Source organism: Rhinopithecus bieti, unplaced genomic scaffold, assembly GCF_001698545.2.
Source record: "Rhinopithecus bieti isolate Rb0 unplaced genomic scaffold, ASM169854v2 scaffold_49509, whole genome shotgun sequence".
In the NCBI taxonomy this organism is placed as follows: domain Eukaryota; kingdom Metazoa; phylum Chordata; class Mammalia; order Primates; family Cercopithecidae; genus Rhinopithecus; species Rhinopithecus bieti.
In genome coordinates, this window is record NW_016819747.1 from 305,870 (window position 1) to 327,849 (window position 21,980).

At 47.1% G+C, this 21,980-nt stretch overlaps 1 protein-coding gene across 2 annotated transcripts in view; it reads right to left on the minus strand.

Annotated features, from left to right (window-relative positions):
- Positions 1–2,398: 2,398 nt before the first annotated feature.
- LOC108519912 (FYVE, RhoGEF and PH domain-containing protein 5) overlaps positions 2,399–21,980 on the minus strand; it is a 127,275-nt gene continuing 107,693 nt past the window's right edge. The window contains exons 13-21 of one of the 2 annotated variants that reach the window (XM_017859202.1): positions 19,182–19,265; positions 17,690–17,769; positions 14,812–14,911; positions 14,279–14,416; positions 13,652–13,781; positions 12,705–12,835; positions 10,627–10,755; positions 4,163–4,320; positions 2,399–3,766 (exon numbers count right to left, since the gene is read on the minus strand). In XM_017859202.1, coding sequence (XP_017714691.1) covers positions 3,730–3,766; positions 4,163–4,320; positions 10,627–10,755; positions 12,705–12,835; positions 13,652–13,781; positions 14,279–14,416; positions 14,812–14,911; positions 17,690–17,769; positions 19,182–19,265 — 987 coding nt within the window. In that variant the 3' untranslated portion in view covers positions 2,399–3,729. The remainder of the gene's footprint in view (positions 3,767–4,162; positions 4,321–10,626; positions 10,756–12,704; positions 12,836–13,651; positions 13,782–14,278; positions 14,417–14,811; positions 14,912–17,689; positions 17,770–19,181; positions 19,266–21,980) is intronic. The other variant, XM_017859203.1, reaches the window with a different exon arrangement.

The window sequence follows — 21,980 nt, forward strand, 5'->3', positions numbered from 1 at the left end:
AAAAAAAAAAAAAAAAAAAAAAACAAAAACAAACCAAAAAACAAAAAAGAAAAACCAAGAAACACAGGCTGAATCAACAGAAGAATATTCCAGCATGTTGTTGACTGTCCTGCATCAGAAAGAAACTCAGGTTCCAAGCCTGGTTCTACCACCTTAGCCCAGGTGACCTCAGTCCCCATCTAGGGCTTGCTTCTGTGTTCAATGTATACTGCTGCTGAAAACACAGCAAATGAAAGGCTAGACTAGAGGACAAAAGGACTCTGTCACCCTTCAGTTGCTGCAGCAGGGTTGCTGGGGTCCTCAGTGCTGGCCTGCATGGTGCACGCCCAAAGATCAGAGCAAGCATCAGCCCGTGAGGCCACACATTTTCCCAGAACCAGGCTGCATACAAGGGAGAGTAAGTCTATTAGCTAGTTAGCCTGCTCAGAAAAACTTAAAGCGTATTTCTGATATGTAAAGGAATTATTATTATTAGAGACTGGGACTTGCTCTGTTGCTCAGGCTGGAGAGTAGTGGCATTAACCTCCTGGGCTCAAGTGATCCTGCCTCAGCCTCCCAAGTAGCTGGGACTACAGACGTGCATCACCACACCTGGCTACTTTTTGTATTTTTAGTAGAGACAGAGTTGCGCCATGTTGCCCAAGCTGGTCTTGAACCGCTAGGCACAAGCAATCCACCTGCCTTGGCCTCCCAAAGTGTTGGGATTACAGGCATAAGCCACTGTGCTCAGCCAAAAGGATTATTAGGACCCAGGAACACACACTACTGTGTATGTTTCTGGTGTGCTTTGTATTAGTAATAAGGAACAGAATTCTTCCTACTTACTAAGACCAATCCAGACTGAAGAAACACATTCAATCTGCAGGGAAAGTGTGAAGCCAGTATTCATGTGAAATAGGTGCTGCTTGTTTTCAATAAAACTTTTGAGTTTTATTATAAACCTTTATTGATTCTGAGAAGCAGGCAGAGACCAACCCTGCAAAGGTCTGTGCTTTCCTGAGATAATTAAAATGAAAGAGAAGATTAGGTTCCATGACCAGTTTAGCCTTACTGTGTTAGGGTTTCTCTTCCTTGCCATTTTCTTTTCTTTTCTTTTTTTGAGACATGATCTCACTGTGTCACCAGGGTAGAGTGCAGTGTCATGATCATAACTCACTGTAGTGACCTCCTGGGCTCAAGCAATCCTCCTGTCTCAGCCTCCTAAGTAGCTAGGACTATAAGCATGAGCCACTATGCCTGGCTGATTTTTAATTTAGAGATGGGGTCTCACTATATTGCCCAGGCTGGTCTAGAACTCCCAGGCTCAAACAGTCCTCCTGCCTCAGCCTTCTAAAGTGCTGGGATTACAGGCGTGAGCCACCACACCTGGCCCCAATTTTCATGGATAAGGAAAAAGGTCTCCTGTGTATTGTCTTCATTTTTGTACTGTTAAAGAGCAGGGCCCACTTTAACAAACTTTAATAAACTTTAATAAACCAGTGGGGAAGGGCATAGTGTTATTATACAAAGTAAAAGTAAGTTATGGGCTGTGCTCTTTTCAGACCACTTTCACAAACATTCCATTTGTGCCTTTTCCCCTGAACCTGTGGGAGAAGCTAGAATGATCTCCATGTAATAGAAGAAGACACCAAAGCTCAGAGCAACTTGAGTGGCTTGTCTATGCTGCTTCTTCCTGATAAACATGGCCTTTGCTGGGGGTGCACAGTGAAGGGGCTGCTCTGTGCCCAGGGAGCAGAGGGGCAGAGCAGGTATTACGGGGGACTTTGAGCAGCATCTCCATGGTGTCATGGCTGGTTATTTCCCCAGCATCTGGATCCAGTGGGAAGGAGCAACCTCTGACCAGGTGGGGTGGCTTCATCCCCAGTAGAAAAGGTAGTAATTAGCCTGAAATGAGTACACAAAGAACCACAAGAAGGACACATAATACACGGTCCAGATAAAAGGTGATCCCTTGCCCAGTCACACATGAGCCCCTGCCAGTTTCCTTTTACAAAACCCATCCAGTGTGTTTTTCATCTATAACCCAGACATTTTTATTAGGGTAACTATTCACTGAAAAATAAAAGCCCTATTACCTCTTTACAGGGCATCCAAAATAGGATAATATAAAGTAAAAGAGGCTTTCTGATGACTTTCAGACCCGTAATTCTATCTGGAACTCAGAAACTGACCATGGGTGGCGACATAAGCAGACCGGGGAAACTACCCCTGCCTGGTACTGAAGTCCTGCTCTGCTCAACAGCTCTAGAAAGCCCATTTCAGTGTCTGATGATGAAAACGATTCAGTTGGAACTAAGCCCTCAAAAATTAACAAAAACACTGTCTAATCACTTAGTTTGAATCATTAGTTATATGTTTAATGCAAACATTTTAAAACAACTGCAAACTGGAAAAAAAATTTCCCCTGAAAATATTTAATGCAAGTAAGTCCTGGAGATGGTGCTTTTTATAAAAAGTTTGTCAGCAAATGCCCTTTTTTGTAGGGGACAGGGCAGCAACAGAATGGGGACAGGGTATCAGACAATTGATTTTTATTGCAATAAGAGTAGCAAGGAATCCCACCCCTCACATGCTCTTTGCTTTATGTAAAAACCTGTCCAGCAGAATGAGCAACAGTCACCCTCAGGAGGCGATTTAGCCCCAAGTGCCCATAGAACAGCGTCAGGCCACAACTTCTGTGCTCCCTCGCTTGCCCCGAGCTATCTGCCGAGACCAGGAATTCACTTTTGGAGTCTAACTTGTTTTCTCTTTTTTTCACCTCTCAAAAAATAAAAAGCCTTCAGTAATACAGCCCAAGGATTACCATGTGTCTAAAAGAAGGATAGATTCCCATAAACAATGTTGTCAGCTTGAGTGAGGTAAACACAGGAAGGCACACAATAAATTAAAGCAGACCCTGACTCTTCAGAGGCTCTGCGGTGACCTCTAGGGGCCAGATCTGCCAGTGGCTGCGTTTCCAGCACTGACATAGCATTGAGGACTGCTCTGGGGAGGAGGGACCCCTCCTTTTATAAGTTATGCTAGTATACAGGTCGCAAGGTCAACTGGAGGAGAAAATCCTCCCCTTCCTATCTGGTGGGGCGCAGCCCCTCTAAAGTGATGTGTGCTTGCACACCAGCAAGCCACAGCCAGGTCTGCACAAATCAATTTTATGTACACCCTCATTAGAAAACTGGTGGCACATTAGTCCACAGGATTCCATCTGTTACTGACTTAAGTAAATCACTTAGAAAACACAAAATTGGAGGTTGCAGCTCCGTAAAATAATAAAGTGCTTTCGATGAGAGTAGCTGCTACTGATAGCTTCTCATTTCACCTGAGGCACCACGATTTTTGAAAGGTGATAAGATTTATCATGAGTAAAAACTGTAAGAGCTTCTTTCTACTAAAAAGCCTGCATTTCTAAATGTACTTTTCTATTGGTTTCCACATCTTCATCTTACTAAATTTTAACTCACTGTGGGTAAGGAAATAGTTTATTACCGGGTGGCGGGTGGCGGTGGCGGTGGAAAACACAGAAAAGGAGAGGTCCATAAATATCCCTTAAGGGCTCCACTCATGAAGATGTTGGTAAGGGAAGGGGAGTGGTGGGGAGGTTATAGCAAAAAAGGTCAGGCCTCATTGCTGAATCCAGGTGTGTGTCCGGATGAATTGAGCCACAGCTTAGCTTCTAAAAGCATTCACATATTGACCTAAGAATTTGTTACAAGTCCACATGCTTGATAACTGCTATAACACACTCGCATCTTCCATGACCTCGATCCACCTATAAAACAGAACAGAGAGGACATTTGGTTTTGTGGCTCTGCCTATGACTCTGCTCACGGAACCTAGAAATGACTGGACTAGATTCCTCTTAGTTTGAAGTCAAGGACCATGTCGTATTCATATTTGTTTCTCAAACATGTTTTCCATATTTAGCAAAAGGCCTGGAACACAGTGCAAAAGTTTACTGAATCAACGCATGCTTGATTCATGAATGAATCATGACAGTCTAAACATGATTGTGACAAAGAACAGGTAGTTCTGCAGTTCTGCTATGGCCCAAAGGGACCTAATGGGATAGGATGAATGGAGCAGAACAGAAGCCAAAGCCCCAAGAAACGACTTGTTTCCTTCTGACAGAACAAAAAGGTATAAGACTAATTAGTTATTTTGGTACCTCTGAGCTGAATTGGTATCTTCTGCTTTGAAGCTATAAAATAGGGTTTTCTTGTGGTAAAGGTGAAAAATAGGTCCTACTTCGCTGCTGCTGCCCTCTTCCTTTTCTGGAGCAATGGTGAAACCTAGCAGAGGCATACTCTCCATGGCCACTTTGTCCTGCAGAGGACAGAAGGAAAAACTGACATTAAACGCCGCACTTTGCATAGTCATTTACTGTTATCTCCAATCTGAGATGCATGAAGACTGCCTCTGTGTGGGATGTGCTTTGGCACCTGCGGGCTCACCACACACAAACTGTTGACCCTCACTTCCCTCCGGGGCCAGCCCTGAGGAAGGAAAGAAACTCAACACTGGCTGGGCACGGTGGCTCACGCCTGTAATCCCAGCACTTTGGGAGGCCGAGGTGGGTGGATCACCTGAGGTCAGGAGTTCGAGACTAGCCTGGCCAACATGGTGAAATCCCATCTCTACTAAAATACAAAATTAGCTGGGTGTGGTGGCAGGTGCCTGTAATCCCAGCTACTTGGGAGGCTGAGGCAGAAGAATGGCTTGAACCCAGGAGGCAGAGGTTGCAGTGAGCCGAGATCACACCATTGCACCCCAGCCCGGGGGTCAGAGCGAGACTGTCTCCAAAAAAAAAGAAAGAAAGAAAGAAACTCAACATATTGTGACAGTTTATCACGGACCAGGCAGTTACATTTCATTATCTTTAATCTTCACAACAATCATAGAACGTGTCACTCCCATTCTAAGAAGAAATCAAGGCTCAAAAAAGGTTAACTGCCCAAGATCACATAGCCATTAAGGAGCAGATCCAGAATTTGCACTCATGACCACCTTCTAACCCCACATTCTTTCCATGGATTTATCAGTCAGTGACTCAGTTTCGCAGTTACTTCTGATCACATATTCTGTACTCATTCCTCCAAAACCTCATTTACAGTATTTCGATATGGAGCACTTACCCTGTGCTATAAAGTTGCTAACAATTTGATGAGATGTACCCAAAGAACACAGATGGCTCTTACACATATAGTGCTCAGTGGAATAAGATTTTTATATATAGGTAAAGATATTTTATACACAGTTATGTAAAACATACATGTTCATAAACAAAACAGACTGTAAAAACACATAAAGAGATACAATTAAGCATATTAGAATGGTGGTGGGAGGAAGAAGAAGGGGACTACAGTTTGCGTATAGAAGAGAATCAAGCTGGGCACAGTGGCGTGCACCTGTAGACCCAGCTACACTCGAGTCCAAGGCAGGAGGACTGCTTGAGGCCAAGAATTTGAGTCCAGCCTGGACAACATAGCAAGACCTCATCCCTACAACCCCAGAAAACTAAGAAAAAAAAATTTTTTTTAAAACAAAGGGAATCCTCAAAGATTGCTAGATCAGAAAAAGTCTATGACAAAATTCAATATCCAAACAAAAACAAAAAAGCACAAACCTCTTAGCAAACTAGAGTAGAAGGAAACTTCGTTAACTAACAAAGGGCATCTATAAAATACCTACAGCTAACATCATAGTTAATAGTGAAACACCAAATGCTTTTCCCTTAAAATTGGAAACAAGGCAAGAGTGGTGTTCACTCTCATCAATTCAATTCAACATTGTACTGGGGGCCCTAACTATTATATTAAGGAAAGAAAAAGACAGACATATAGATGAGAAAAGAAGTAGAACTATTTGTGCTTGCAAAAAAACACAAAACTACTAGAACTAAAAATCAATTTAGAAAGGTCACAAGACAATCTGTTTTTATGTGTATATAGTAGCAGCAAACAACTAGAAAATAAACTCCTTTCCAAATGGCATCAAAAAAAAGAAAATATTTAGAAATATATTAATAGAAGTAGAAGATGTCTACACTAAAAACTACAAAACATTAAAAGATAATTCAAGGCTTAAATAAATGAAAATTTATGTACCATGTTCATGGATTGAAAGATTCAATATTACAATGCCAGCTCTCCCCAAATTGGTCTACAGATTCCATAATCACTATCAGAAAAATTGATAAGTTTATATGAAAACGCAAAAGACCTAAAATGCCCAAAACATTTTTTGTTTGTTTGTTTTGTTTTTGAGACAGAGTCTGGGGAAAAAACGTCTGGAGTGCAGTGGTGTGATCTCAGCTCACTCCAACCTCTGCTTGCTGTATTCAAGCGATTCTCACACCTCAGCTTCACAAGTAGCTGAGATTACAGGTATGCACCACCACACCTCCCTAATTTTTTCTATTTTTAGTAGAGACGGGGTTTCATTGTGTTGGCCAGGCTGGTCTTGAACTCCTGGCCTCAAGTGATCTGCCTGCCTTGGTCTCCCAAGTACTGGGAGTACAGGTGTAGGTACCTTTCCAGCCTCGAAACAGCCTTAAAAAAGAACCTGACTTCAAGTTATAGTATTTGAGACAGTTTGGTACTGGCATAACGATTGGTAAATATATGAATGGAACACAATGGAATGTCCAGAAATGGACCTCTATTTATTCAATCATTTGAGATTTAACAGACACTGAAGCAATCCAATAGGGAGAGGCAAGTCTTTTCAACAAATGGTGCTGGAACAACTGGATATCCATAATGAAAAAAAGGACCCTCAACTCCCATGTCATACCATACACAAAAATTAATTTGAGATAGACCTAGAAGTAAAAGCTAAAACATTAATGCTTTCAGAAAATAATACAGGAAAATAACTTTGTAGCTTGCAATAGACAAAAATGCCTTAGCACACAGAAAGCAACGGTCATAAAAGGAAACACTGACAAATAAGACTTCCTCAAAGTTATAAACTGCTGTTCATCAAAAGATTCATTCATTCATTCATTCATTAGAAAATGAACAAGAAAGTCACGGACAGGGAGAGAATATTTGTAAAACATTTATCTGACAAAAGCCTGGTATATAGGATACAGAAAGAACTCCTATAACTCAATCACAGGCACAACCTACTTAAAAAAAATGGACAAGAGATCTGAATAGACACTTCTCAAATGGAAATATGAGTGGCCAATAAGCACATGAAAGCAATCGTGTGCTTAATATCATTAGTTACTAGGGAAATCTAAATTAAAACCACATTGACTTACCTCAACACTCCCCACCAGAATGGCTAAAATTTTAAAGCCTGACAATACCAAGTGTTAGCAATGATGTGGAGCAACCAGAACTCAAAATCACACACTTTGTTGGGGGAGTGTAAAATGGCACACCACTTTGGAAAAAGGTCTTGCAATTCCTTATAAACCAAATATATGCCTGCCTTATGATCCATCAATTCCAATCCTAGGTAATGACCCAAGTGAAATAAAAATTTATGTTCCCACAAATACCGGTATGAAAATGTTTAAAGCGGCTTTATTCATAATCACCAAAGCCTAGAAGCAATCCAAATGTTCTTTGACTGGTGAACAGCTAAACAAAACTGGTATAGTCACAAAATGGAAGACTACTCAGGCATAGAAAGAAGTGAACTACTGCTATATGCAACAACATAAATGAATCTCAAAAACATCATGGTGAATAGAAGTCACACATGATTCCATCTGTTTGAGGATCAAGAGGCAAAACTAATCTATGGCGGAAAGAAAATTGGAACAGGGTGTTGCCTCTGGGGACGGGATGATAGTGGCAATTTGTAGGTGTGTGCATTAATCAAAACTCACCAAATAGTATATTTGAGATTTGTGTACACTATATATAAATTAGACATCAAAAGGAAAAAAAAAAGTACAAAAACATTGAATTCTTAGGGGAAAGTATATTTTGAAAAACAGGAAAAAGTAAAAGGTACAGAGGGATGAATAGAGAGGTACTTGATAAAAGAAAAGTAGAAAATGTTAATTGTACAATCTAGTTAATGGTCATACGATAGTTCACTGTAAAATTCTTTTTTTTTTTTTTTTTTTAAGACAGTCTCGCTCTGTCGCCCAGGCTGGAGTGCAGTGGTGTGATCTTGGCTCACTGCAACCTCCACCTCCTGAGTTCAAAACGATTCTCCTGCTTCAGCCTCCTGAGTAGTTGAGACTACAGGTGTGTGCCACCACCATGCCCAGCTAATTTTTATATTTTTAGTAGAGACGAGATTTCGCCATGTTGGCCAGGCTGGTTTCAAGCTCCTGACCTCAAGTCATCCTTCTGCCTCAGCCTCTAAAAGTGCTGGGATTACAGGCATGAGTCACCATGCCCTGCCAGTTCACTGTAAAATTCTTTCAACATTCCTTTATGTTTGAAAAGTTTTATAAACAATAACTATAATAAAGAAATAATAAAATGTTGGAAAAAATAGGCTGGGCACAGTGGCTCACACCTGTAATCCCAACACTTTGGGAGGCCAACATTGGGAGGATCACTTGAGGCCAATAGTTCGAGAACAGCCTGGGCAATATAGTGAGACTGCCTCTACAAAAAATTAAAAAATTGGCTGGGCGTGGTGGCTCACGCCTGTAATCCCAGCACTTTGGAAGCCAAGGTGGGTGGATCAAGATATCGAGACCATCCTGGCCAACATGGTGAAACCCCATCTCTACTAAAAATACAAAAATTAGCCAGGCATGGTGGTAGGCGCCTGTAGTCGCAGCTACTGGGGAGGTTGAGGCAGGAGAATCACTTGAACCCGGGAGGCAGAGGCTGCAGTGAGCCAAGATTATGCCACTGCACTCCAGCCTGGCAACAGAGCAAGTCCCTATCTCAAAAAAAAAAAAAAAAAAAAACAATTCAAATTCAAATTAAAAAAAAATTAGCTTGGGCATGGTGTCACACACTTGTGGTCCCAGCTTCTTGGGAGGCTGAGTTGGGAGGATGGCTTGAGCCCAGGAGTTAAAAGCTGCAGTGAACAGTGATCACACCACTGCACTCCAGCCTTGGGCAACAGAGCAAGACCCTGTCTTGAAACAACAGAAAATGTTGGAAAAAATAAAGATTCCAATGTATTTTTGATAGTCACTTTCTCCCAGGACTGTTACTAAAACAGCAAGTTGGATCAGCTTTGGGCCACCTCAGGGTGCATGACAGGGGTGCATGGTGGTGTAGACAGTGCAAGCCAGCTATCCACTTCATCAGAACCTTTTTTTCTTTGATGGGATTTGAAAGCTTTGTCCCATCGCTGGAACAGGTTTATTGAGAAATTATGTAAATTCCCCTTTCTAGAAGAAACTGCTTTGGAGTCATACTTAAGTCCATAATTCATTCATTTTAATTTTCATTGAGATAGGGTTTTACTATGTTGCTCCGGCTGGTCTCAAACTCTTGGCCTCAAGAGATCCTCAGCCTCCCAAAGTCCTGGGATTACAGGCGTGAACCACCATGCCAGGCCCCTAAATCCACCTTTTAAAATAAGCTTATGCTGTCACTTACATGACAACTGTTCAGTTTGTTTTGGAAAGATAAAAATCCCCACAGTGTGGAAGGCCCCACCTGTGGACATACGCAAAGGCCCCTCAGGGTGGGGTGTGGCTCACAGGGTGCCCAAGCCACTCAGGCCTATGGCAGATCCCCTGCCTGCTTTGCTTAGAGTAAACAGATGTGGGGCCTTGCTAAGTGTTTAAGTATGGCTCCAAAGCAATTTCTTCTAGAAAGCCATCCTCTGTGATCCCTGGGGACGGGCACACTGCAACCTTCACAGTTGCAGGTCCTTCCAGAGGGAAGCTTCATGCCCCAAAGAAGGAAGTGCCTTTTGCACATTTGCTAGCATCTGTGGCCAGGGGAGAAGGGCCAGCCCTATCTGACATGCACATCCCAGTGGCGCAAAGCAGCCACCCTCTGCAGCTCATCAGAATACATTTAACTCCCGTTTTCAAAGCTGAAACTATGCCTGACCACCTAGAAGCCACCAGCTGGTGGGGCGTGGAGATAGAAATGTTTCACATTATCCAACAGGTTCAGCCTGGGTCAGGGCCAGATGGCACCCTGCTACATGACCATGGCCACACATCTGTCTACTCTGGAAGTAAACTTGATTTCCAAGGTTCTCTCGCCTAAAGTAAGATATTCTATAAAATACAGATTTCAGTTTTCTTTAGAAGAGTTACCAGAGTTACCCTATAAAAGAGATGGATGGACAAAAAGGGAGTAGCTTCCTCCACACTGCTGAATTTTGCCCCAAGCAATCTAAGTAGACAGTAGGAAGGCATTTTCTTTTGTGGCATGGCTGGCTTGTCCCGTCTTTGTCCTAGATGCTGGGCCTGTGACATTTAAACACTTTGCGGCACAGGTTGGCAGGTCCGTACCTTCTTATCTCCACAAAGAAACTGCAAATTCCTTAGATTTTGAAGTGGTGAGTGGTTGTGTAGCCACAGCAACACTGAGCACATGGCATTGCTCACTAAAGACTTGACTGCCACGAGAACTGGCTCAGCAGCCAGGACTCACACAGCCTTGCAGGTGACAGGATGTGTGCAGGCCCCAGGGGGTCATTTCACAGAAGAGGGGAGAGAGTGCAGATCACTACTACCTCACTGGCCATGTAGGTGTAGAGAACTTTGCCTTTGATGACAAACCAGAGCTTCTTCCAGTGCCGCTTGCCCCTCTTACACCGGCTGAGATAGCCGCTGATGGCAGAGCCCTCTCCAGAGGCAGCCACCTGGCAGGAGGGAAGCAGAGTGGTCAGGTCACCCCAGTGGTCGGGCACAATTCAAACAGCACAATTCAAAATGACACTGCAAATCATCTGGCTACTTATACTGCTTTGACATTGGATAAGGTCTCAGGATCCACCCAATACCAAAGTCAGCAAGATAGTGCTTCATGCTTTTGAGAAACAGGATTTAATGAATGGACCCAGATGACTTTAGGAATGCTGATGCTTCCCCCTAGTGCTGTTTCAGATTCTTGGTTCCCTTTCCCAACCTCAGCCCCTCGACTCAAGAAACTTCGTTCAGGTACTTAGGGGAAAGGTTCTTCCTTCTAAAATTAACTCTTGCACTTTCAACTTATCTCTTCCTCACATTTAGGGAGGGATCCTCTTTGTATTGTGGCCTAAAAGGTTTTATAGTCTCCTGCCTAGTGGGGTGTGTGCATCGTTAAGTCCTTTTATTATTATTACTACTCTTTGTGGTGGTGGGGGGTAGTAGTATTCTGTCCACAGGCTTTATGTGGTGAGGAACACAGGACTGGAATAATACCGACCTGGGATTTCCCATCCAGGCTCTACCAATTACTAGGTGGTTAATGATGAGCAATTTGCTGACTTCTAAGTCTCAATTTCCTTACTAGTAAAAGAGGAATGCAATGTAAAAAATGTGAGCTTTATACATATATGTGATTATGAAATAATCTCTAAGACAAATTAAGTGGAGAAAACAGAAGAGATTCTGTATAGTATGTTGTCTTTTGGGTAGAAAAAGAAGATATATGAATGTACATCTGTATTATGTATGTGCATGAAAATTTCTAGAAGGATCCATAAGAAACTTGATGGCGGTGGGATTAAGGGAGGCTGGGAAGGATGACAGACTCACTTTTCATCATATGTGTTTTGTACTTTTTTGGGAAAAATGTTTAACCATGTATGTGTTCTTTTTTTTTTTTTTTGAGACAGTCTCGCTTTGTCTCCAGGCTGGTGTGCAGTGGCGCCATCTCAGCTCACTGCAACCTTCGCCTCCCTGAGATTCAAGCGATTCTCCTGCCTCAGCCTCCCGAGTAGCTGGGACTATAGGCGCGTGACACCACACCTGACTAATTTTTGTATTTTTAGTAGAGCTGGGTTTTCACCTTGTTAGCCAGAATGGTCTCGATCTCCTGACCTTGTGATCTGCCCACCTTGGCCTCCCCAAGTGCTGGGATTACAGGCGTGAGCCACCGCGCCCGGCCGTGTTATTTCCAAGATTTTTAATTTGCAAAAGGAACAAGTTAATGGATAAAACTGTACCTATTTAAATTTTCCATTCCCTAACACTTTTTTAAACCCTTGCTAACTTGGACTAACTTGTTAGCAGCTAACTAACAAGTTAGTTGTTAATGGACTAACTTGGAAGCAGCTGATCACACTTGTGGACCCCTTGTGTATTCACAGGCATACATTGGTCTGTGGTTGTGATTGGAAATACAGACATACAATCTGGTCCTATTTGCGGGATACAATTGAGTTTAGCCAATTCTGAAGTTTCCTGCGGAGCCCATGGCCTCCAGGGACGTCAATGCCTGAGCTGGGTTGGGACCCCCAGGATGAGGGGACAGTGCAGCTCAGAGGCCTGACATGGAAGGACCAACCCAGGAATTTGGCTCCTTTAGACTGAAGAGCCCCTGTGATCTGTGCAGTCTCCTTGAGTACCACATCTAGGCTATGGGGCAGGAGAAAAAGGAGAGAAAAGAAAGAGGAGGAGGGGAGAGGTAGAGAGAAGGATGGGAAAGATGTCTCCTAGCACCATCACTGTCAAGTCAGTCCTCGTAGCTGGGATGCTTCCATTAGGAATGCTCTGTCCAGAGAGACTGGTCAGGCTGGTTCAGGGCAGGGTCTGACCCCGTCTACCCAGGAGGACCATGAACCTTCCAAATCCCCGACTTCCCGTTTGGTAGCCCTGCCTACTTTACCTCTGTCAGGGCTGAAGGGACTTTCTTCTGCTTCTTGAAGGTAGAGGGGTTAATGCTCTGGAAGACAGATGAAAAGGCACTGCCGGAGAAGCGGGGTGCAGACAGTGGGAAGCTCATGCTCACAGGCCGCTCTGTAACCGAAAGAAGCCGTGGGGAAGGGAGGTGAGAGGCGTGCCTGTGGCTTGTCTTTGGAATGCTGATTCCTGTAAAATCCCTCTAGGAATGTGAGCCATGGGGGTTAAGTGGGACCTGAAAGTCAAGCACTCTTCCTCCTGCAGGAACAGACAAAGGCTATGGGGGATGGGGAGGGGATGCTTTTCCAGGGCGCTGGACAGCCCTTCACCTCCAGGCCTCCAGGTAGCAGGGAGTGGGCTGTCTTCTCTGATGACCTCAGTCTAGCCCCATGGAGTGGAGGCAAGGGAAATACTTTAGTTTTAGGCCCAAGATACACCTGCTCTCCTTCCTGGGAACTTCACCCTGCTAGGGCAAGGCCTATCCCTTCAGCACTGACCAGGTCTCTCAAGGGCCGGCTCAGCTTCCCAAGGCTCCTGTGTGGAACAGCCTCACCCCTCTCCGACCCCAGCTCCTTTGCTGCCAGGCTCATATAGTCCTTAGTCCCAGAAAGGTGCCACAGGACACAGGCCCACAGGACACTTGACAAGAGGGCCTCTGTGGTAAAGGACACAGGAGTTCCCTGCCTCCGTCCCCTTACAGACACACTGACTCCTAAGCTTAGCTACAGAGCTCTTCTTCTGGGGACACCGATCAGTTTTGCATATCTTGGGAAATGGTGCCCTGGTGTGAGCTCGAACCTCTTATTTCCTCCCTCCATGGAGTGAACAACTCCCTCCAGGGAAAGCGGTTTCCGGCATGAACCATGGAAGCCACTGGAGCCTGGGGAGAAGCCACCAGGCCACTTGGAAGAAGGCAAGTGGTCCCCAGGTTACCTCTCATCAGGCCCGGGACAGCCCTGCCCCGCTTCTTCAGCTCCCCGAAGCAGCCGTCGCAGACCTTGGCCATCCTGTCCTTCAGGTACTTCAGCGGGTACTTGTTCCGTGAACAGTTCCGGCACACGATCTGCAGGCCCAGGTGGGAAGATTCTCACCCCTCTCAGTGCGTGCAAAGGAGACCTGCATCCCTCCCCTCCACTCCCTCCGCTAATCCACCCATAACTGCCCTTAGGTAGCCCCGGGTTCTGATCATGGAGCTGTGTGTGGCCTCTACTTTTCCAGCAAGGCTTCATCTTGTTTCTGAGCCAGCGCCTATCTGCTTTTCTGATGAACCTATGCCCTTAACCACTACACGATACTTTTTTCTCCAAGCACAATAGCCATGTATGCTATGGTTTTCTGTTGAAAACATGGTGGTATGGAAGGGGCCTGGGACTTGGAGCTCTGGTCTGACGATCTATGAAATGGGAATTAGCAATCTGTACCTCTCGGGGTGGTGTGAACACACCTCACTCTGGGGCTTGCAGTAGCTGCTGGATATCCCTGAGCCCCCAGCTGGGCAGGGACATGCCCTTCCCCCACCCCACCCCCATGCACACACTCACCCCAGATGGAGCAACTCACCTTGCCACAGGCATGACAGTGATGACGCCGCAGGGTGAGGGAGAAGTCGCAGCCGCAGTTCATGCACATCATGACGTGTGTGACAGGCACCAGGGTCGGGGGCCTCTCCCCAAGGCTAACCCCCAGCCTCTCTCGTATCTGCAGCAACAGAATTGGCTGAGTAATGTGGAATGTGGCCAGGAGACCAGCCAGATGCATAGCCCAGTGAGCCCTGCCCTGCTTCTCTGTACAGGGTGTGTGCATGTGTGGGTGAGTGGGTCTGATGCTGAAGGCCTCTCCTGCACCCTCCAGGATGCTCACTCTTGGTTGGGAAGCAGCCAGACTGTGAGAACAGGGTTGGGGGTGCCGGGCTCCTAAGTTGCACGGAGGCCACCCCTGACTAGGGTGGGAGCATAGCAGAGGGGTGGGGGGAGCCAGTGCCCCAAGGACAGGAGCTACACCTCCATCTGCGTGTGAGTGGTGACAGCAGTGCCCGCCCAGGGAACCCCAGGTCTCTGAGGCTAGTGGCCCATGGGCCCTGCCCACCCACTCACCTCCACGCTATGGTGGAATGCAGCCAGAGCCTGGGCCTTGTAGTCCTCAGGGAGGGCTCTGCTCAGACAGCCATACCACTCGTCCCTCTCTGCACAGGAGCTGTGGGCATGGGCTGGAATGAGCAAAGGCAGGAGCAGCTCTGCCTCCCACCCTCCATCTCAGCATGGATGAGGTCCTCACTCAGATGCCTCATCCTCCTCCCTTGAGCCTACACCTCTCACACTGCCCAGAACCACCACCAAAGAACAGATCACCTGCCACACTAGGTTTACTAGCAGACCACCGGTCCATTAGCTGTCCTTGGACCTGTTTCTTCCTATACTGGAATAGCAACAATATTCCCCTAACTCCCAGGGCTGCTGTGGAGATGAAGGAAGATGTGGGACGTGGAACCACATTGTTAACATTGTACAAAAGCAAGAGTCATTAGGAAGGCCCAGAGGGTCCCACACTTTAGGAGAAACAGGCTGGCAGGGGACAGAGGGCTGGGTACCTGTGGAGGACGAGGGGTAGGTGGGAGCTGGCAAAGGTAAACATCTCTGTCTCCCACCTTCCTCATCTCCCCACATAGCTTCCCAGTCATCCAACAGGCACTTTCCAAGTCCCTGCTCTGCACCAGGGAGGGCTTCTTGAGGGGCAAGAGCTACGCCTGGGCTGTGTGCCAGGTAGCTGGGTGGAGTTCTCACAGTGTCCACTAGATGTCGCACCTACACCGCAGGTAAGTGTGCAGCCTGCCCCAGAAAGCAAGCATAAGGGCCCGCTGGCCTGGGCGGGAGCAGTGCTGCCAGGCAGTGGCTGAATCAGCACTGTGGGCAGCAAGACACCATGTCTCTAAAAGGCGATGAATGGGTCCTGCTGTCCCCTGGGAGCTTCAAGTGTGAAGTGTCTGGACTAGCAGGAAGGTGACTGGCATACTAAAGGCCACTGTCCTCGCCCTGGGAGATGGGCAGCCCCACCTAAAGGCCCACGTGTGGATCGTCACCACCTTCATGTCATGGCCAGACTAACAGAAACTATATGCTGGCAGCCTCCTGCCCTTGATTTTATCATAAGGAGAGGTGAGGCCACGACCCCCACCCAGGCATCACCTCCTCCAGGAAGACTTCCCTCACTCCTCCAGATGGGGCAGTCCCTCCTTTGGGTTTCCAAGCCCTCTTCTACTCCCTCATGCCGTAGACTGTAATAGATAAGAGCTCTGGTCCACACAGTCCCGGGTTCAAACTCCAGTTCCACCTCACCTGGCTGTGTGACCCTTTTGCAAGCCTCGACTCCCTATGCATGGAAGGAGCCGCAAACCCCAGCTCTAAGGGTGGTGATGAGGATCACGGAGGTGCCTGAGGCCTGACAGGTGTCCAATGCCTGCTACTGTTGTCATTACCACTATTAATTGTTACAGCAGTTACTGCCCTGCATCTGAAGCAGTTTAAAACTCTCCCACCTGTAATGTGGGCTCCTGGAGAGCACAACAAGGGCTAAATTGTTTGTGTCTTCAGCCCCGGACCTGGCACTGAGGTGTAGCTAATACATGCTTAATTTTTTTTTTGAGACAGGGTCTCACTGTGTTCCCCAGGCTGGTCCCAAACTCCTGGCCTCAAGTAATCCTCCAGCCTCAGCCTCCCAGAGTGATGGGATTACAGGTATGAGCCACCATGCCCCACCTAATAAATGATTTTAATGAGAAAATGCATCTATGAGAATGCATGTGCATGAGTGCATTTAGATCCCATTTCACACTCAGAACCACCCCAATGCAGGATAAACCCCCATGTGATAGGCACCGCTGCCATCCCAGGGTCGTGGGCTTGCTAAGAGGAGACACCCAAGCCCCAGAAGCCTTGCTGACCCCTGCCATGCACGTCCCTGGCTAAAGAACTGCCCTTAGCTGGAGCCATACCTGCCTGGTTTCCAAGCCCTTGAGAGCTTGAGCTTACGTTGCCCTGAGAGAAGGAAAAGGGGATGCTCTTTAAGGTCATGGTCTGAAGCCAGAGATGAGGATCCCAGGCAACCTGAGGGCCTGGAGAAAATGCAGACCTTTCTGATAGAAAGGCCATGTCCCCCTGTGGTCTGAATGTTTGTGTTCCCCCAATTCAAATGCAGAAATCCTCTTTCCAAAAGCACTGATGTTGGGAGGCAGGGCCTTTGGGAGGTTATGAGGCCATAGGTGTGGAGCCCTCACGAATGAGATTAGTGCTCTTATACAAGAGATCCCGGAGAGACCCTTGCTCCTCCCACCATATGAGGTGGCACTGTCTATGTGAGAAGGCACCGTCTTTCCGTCTTTGAACCAGGAAGCAGAACCTCACCAGACACCGAATCTGCCAGTGCCTTGACCTTGGACTTCCTGACCTCCAGCCTATGAGAAATTTCTGTTGTTTATAAGCCACCCAGTTTATGGTATTTTTGTTACAGTGGCCTGAATGGACTAAGACACCACAGAGACAGGGCAACATAAGTGTTGAACGCTCACTTATTGTTTCTTTTCTCTCATCTTCTAGACAGGAAAGCAAAAAGGCAGGCCACTTTATGAACAGCAGCACACAATACATTTTGTACTTGCCTTAACTTTTCATGTTGCTACAGAGACCCAATCCTCCATAAAGAGCTCCACAAACAGGAGACATTGCTGTTGTCGTATTTAAGCCATGGTCTCTAGAAACCTCTGAAGTTGTATATAAAATTTTACGAGTGTGTACATTTTTTGAGGGGAGAAAAGTTTTTATCAAATTCCCCAAAAGGTTAGGAAACATGGAAAAGAAAAAAAGTCCTTTGACCCAGAAGGATACCAAAATAAAAATGACACATCCTTATCTGTTGTTCTGAAACTTCCCAGGCTCACACCTCTGCCTTGTGCGCCATCCTCCCTCCACCTGCCCGTACCTCGCAGACAGCATCAGGCAGGACTCGGAAGTCTCAATCTTTAGAGCGTAGGGCACTTTCTCCATCACAGGGCGGCTGACCTGGAAAACCAACAGCAGCCTCCTTCAGGGTGGGGCAGGGAGGGGCAAGTGCACACCGGCTTCTCCTGGCAGCAGATGAACAGAGGGACCGTGTCCACCTACTGCCGTTCTCTAGCCCCAGGGCATACCTTTCTGTGATGGTAGGTGCTGTTAAAGGTACCTGGCTGCCAGCTGCGTCATTCTTGGCCACTCACCCACCGCTGGGAAGGCTGCAGAGCGTCATGCTCAGGGACCAGCCTGGGCAACCCCAGGTGCACTGTCATGTTGGACAAGTACCTGCCCAGTGACCATGTCTCCCATTCCTTTTTCTAACAGTCTCCTCAATAGAGCCTTTGGTTCCAAAAGGGAACAAACCTCCATGCTGAGAAAGGTGTTTCCTCCTTCCCCTTCCCCACGGTAAAGAGCCTACAGGATCAAGAGAGATTGCACAGTGCCTCTTACAGCTCTCCTGGCCATCCCTGCCTCTGCCCTTGACAATGAGAACCACCTGCGGCTCCACTGTCCCACCTCAGTGTCGCCCTCTCTGACTTCAGCCCCCTGTTGCACCAGAATTAACTTCCTAAAACCTCCTGCTCCTCAAGGTCCCCAATAGCTCCCTAGTGTTCCCATCTTTGGGACCAAGTTACACGGAGCTAAGCCCCACACATATGCCCATATTCACAACAGTATTACTCACAACAGCCTAAAGGTGGAAGCCACCCAGTGTCCATCGGCAGAGGGTTGAATAAACACCATGTGGTCTATCCACACAACAGAAGGAAAATTCTGACCCATACTACAGATGACAGGGATCAACCTTGAGGACACTGTGCTAAGTGAAACAAGGATCAATACTGTGTGACCCCTCTCATTCGAGGTATCCAGAGTAGTCAAATTCATGGAGACAGAAAGTAGAACAGTGGGTACCAGGGGCTGGGAAGGAGAGGGGAATGGAGAGTTGGTGTTTAATGTGGGCAGAGTTTCAGTCTGGGGAGAGGAAAGAGTTCTGAGATGGATGGTGGTGCTGGATACACAGCAATGTAAATGTGCTTAGTGCCACAGAACTGTACATTTAAAAATGGTTACTTTAAAAATAATATGTATTTTATCACAATTAAAAAAAATTACCAAACACCTGCTTGTTCCCCTAACCCAGGCCCTTCCTTATGCATTTTCCTCCTTGTAGGATGCCCCCCTCTTTCTTCCTGATCTGACCAAATATTACCCACTCTAAGGGTTCAGTCCCCTCTTCCAAGAAGCCCTCCATCCCCCTCTCCTCTCCCTGGGCACCAACCTGCTGTAGCCCAATACTGTTTCCACCGGGCCTCCCTCTTCCAGCTGGTCTGGGTGCTCCTAGGAGCAAGATGCTGTCCCCTTCTCCCCTGGGGTCTCCCTGTCCCCCAACCCTGGGGTACCTTCCACCAGACATTTACCTTCATGCTGGCCACAGCCAATGTGTTCTTCAGCCGGTACTTCCCATCCTTCTGGGGATAGGTGTACAGGAGCACATCGTTCATCTGGAGAGAGGGAAACCCTGTTAGAGTCCCCTGGTCCCAGAGGGCTGCGCCAGGCTTCTGTCCTCAAAGGATCCCTGAGCTCCGCTGTGCACAGGCATGTTGTATTCCTCAGTAACCCCCACAGGTGCGCAAAAACATTGTGGCCAAAATGTGAGCCCCTTCCTTGCCATTCTACTCCTGGTTCAATGCTCGAGGGGAATAAACGCATATGCCCTCAAGAAGTCATGTGTGAGAATGTTCACAGTGGCTTTATTTGTAACAGCCAAATAGTGGGGACAATTCCAATGTCTATTTGCAGGTGAATGGATAAACTAACTGGTCTATCCATACTACAGAATACCTTATAGCAGCCAGAAGGAACACGCCGCCAATACACACCACCACGTGGATGTATCTCAAAATCATGCTGAGTGAAGAAGCGAGGCACGAGAGAGTTAACGCTGTTTGATGACATTTCTGTGACATTCCAGAACAGGCAGAACTAATCTAAAGAGGGATGAAAGTCAGGCCACTGGTTGATGGGGGCCTCCAGGGTTGGGAGAAATGAACTCCAATCAGGCACAGAGGAACTTTCTGGTGGTTGGAGATGTTCCACATCTCGACCCAGGTGGTGGTTACACTGTGATATACACTTGTCAGTACTGACTAACACATATGCTTAAGGTTGATGCATTTCACTATAAAAATTAAGGCTCAATAAAGTATAGTTAAGGAAGGGTTGGGAGACACCTTGAGGAGAGGGAAGTGGTGGGCCCTGCTTGCTGCTGTACTTCCAGGTCCCTTCACAGAGTAGGTGCTCAATTAATATTTGTTGAATTAACAACTAAAGCCCTCCCAACAGCAGGGCATACAGAAAGACATGTAATGAAAGTCACTTTATCTCCTTAGGAGAGAGTATTTCTGTTTAGCTAAACAATTTCAGGTGTGAGAAGATGACATCACGCTCAGGGTTGTAAATCCTGACCATGTTACGGACCAGCGTGGAGACTATGACCAAGCCCTTTCCTCAGCTGAGTCTCAGGTTCCTCTGGGAAATGGGCGACACTACTACCATTACTTATCATGGACATGCAGAGAATGCCCTCTCCATATGTGACCAATATGAACCTGGGGTGAGCCCTTTTCACATGGGGCCAAATGAACCAGAATAAGCCCACTAAACATGGAGCCAACATGAACCAGGGGAGTCCTTTACACATGGCACCAACATGAACCAGGGGGAGCCCTGTACACATGGCGCCAACATCAACCAGGGGGAGCCCTTTCCACCTGGAACATGAACTAGGGAGCGCTGTGTGCACGTGGCACCAATGTGAACCAAAGTGAGCCCTGTACACAAGGCGCCAACATGAAACAGGGTGAGCCCCAGACATGGCACCAACATCAGTTAGGGTGAGCCCTGTACACATGTTGCCAACATGAACTACAGTGAGCCCTGGACATATGGCGCCAACATCAACTAGGATGAGCCCTACACACATGGTGCCAACATGAACCAAATTGAATGTTCTACACATGGTGCCAACATAAACCAGAGTGAGCCCTGGACACATGGCATCAACGTGAACCAGGATAAGTCCTGGACACATGGTGCCAATGTGAACCAAGGCAAGTCCTCTACGCATGGTGCTGACATGAGCCAAGGAGAGCCCCGCAAGCATGGAGGAAAACATTAAGTAGGGGTGTGTAAGGACGGAACAAAACAATGCATGTGAAAAGTCAGAATGAATACTTCTTTTCTCCTGATAGACAGAGCCTGCTGAGGGAACAGAATGAGGTTTCCCACAGCTAGCTCTTCTCGGGACTCCAAGGTTCCAGCTATGGCAATACAGGAGACTTGGCCCACCACTGACCCCCCCATGGGACCTCAGGAACCCTCCCTCTCTCTGGGCCTTGCTGTGTCCCAACAGAGTTGGAGTAGGTGGGGGTTGGTGCACTTCCCTGTGAGGGCCAGGTGTTGAATGTTTCAGGCCTCTGCCTCCACCCCTCAACTCCACTGCTGTGCAAAGCAGCCACAGATGACCCATGATAGAATGCACGTGGCTGTGTTCCAACAGAACTTTATCAACAAAAATTGGCATCCGGCTGGCGTTGGCCTGCAGCTCTAGTTTGTGAAGCCCTGTTCTTGCCCTGCCTTCTAAGAGTGACAGGCGATATGGTGCACTGACATTGATTCTGCACCAGGCACTGGACCAAACCCCTGACTTCACTCCCACAGTCCTAATGTACACTCCCACAGTACTAATGTGCAGGCACCATGATCATCATCCCCATTTCCCAGAGGGAGAAACTGAGGCCCAGAGAGGCCAGAGGCCATGCCTGAGGTCACAGCTAGCAGGTAGTGGAGCCAGGGGTATGGCTTGATGAGTGTCCTTCCAGTGTGTTCGGGAGGGAATGTCAGAGCTGCTCTCACAGTGAACCTGCGCACAGGTTCACGAACCTTGCCCATGAACCCTCCCAGCCTCAGGGAACCGACCTGTGTCACTCGGGAGAGCAGCCCCAGCCTCTCTGTGATGGTCCCTCAAGCTCCTGCTGCCATGGCAACTGTCATAAGCACCCTAAGGTTTCCTTCGCGGTTCAGGACCAGGCTGCCTCCTAATTTGCCCATGGCTCTCCTGCCTGCTTCAAAGTACATGCTTTACAGCCCCAGCTTGGAGGAAGGAGGAAAAGCCCATCATGAATGGGTAGGGGGGCTTCCCACTGTAAGGAGCCACC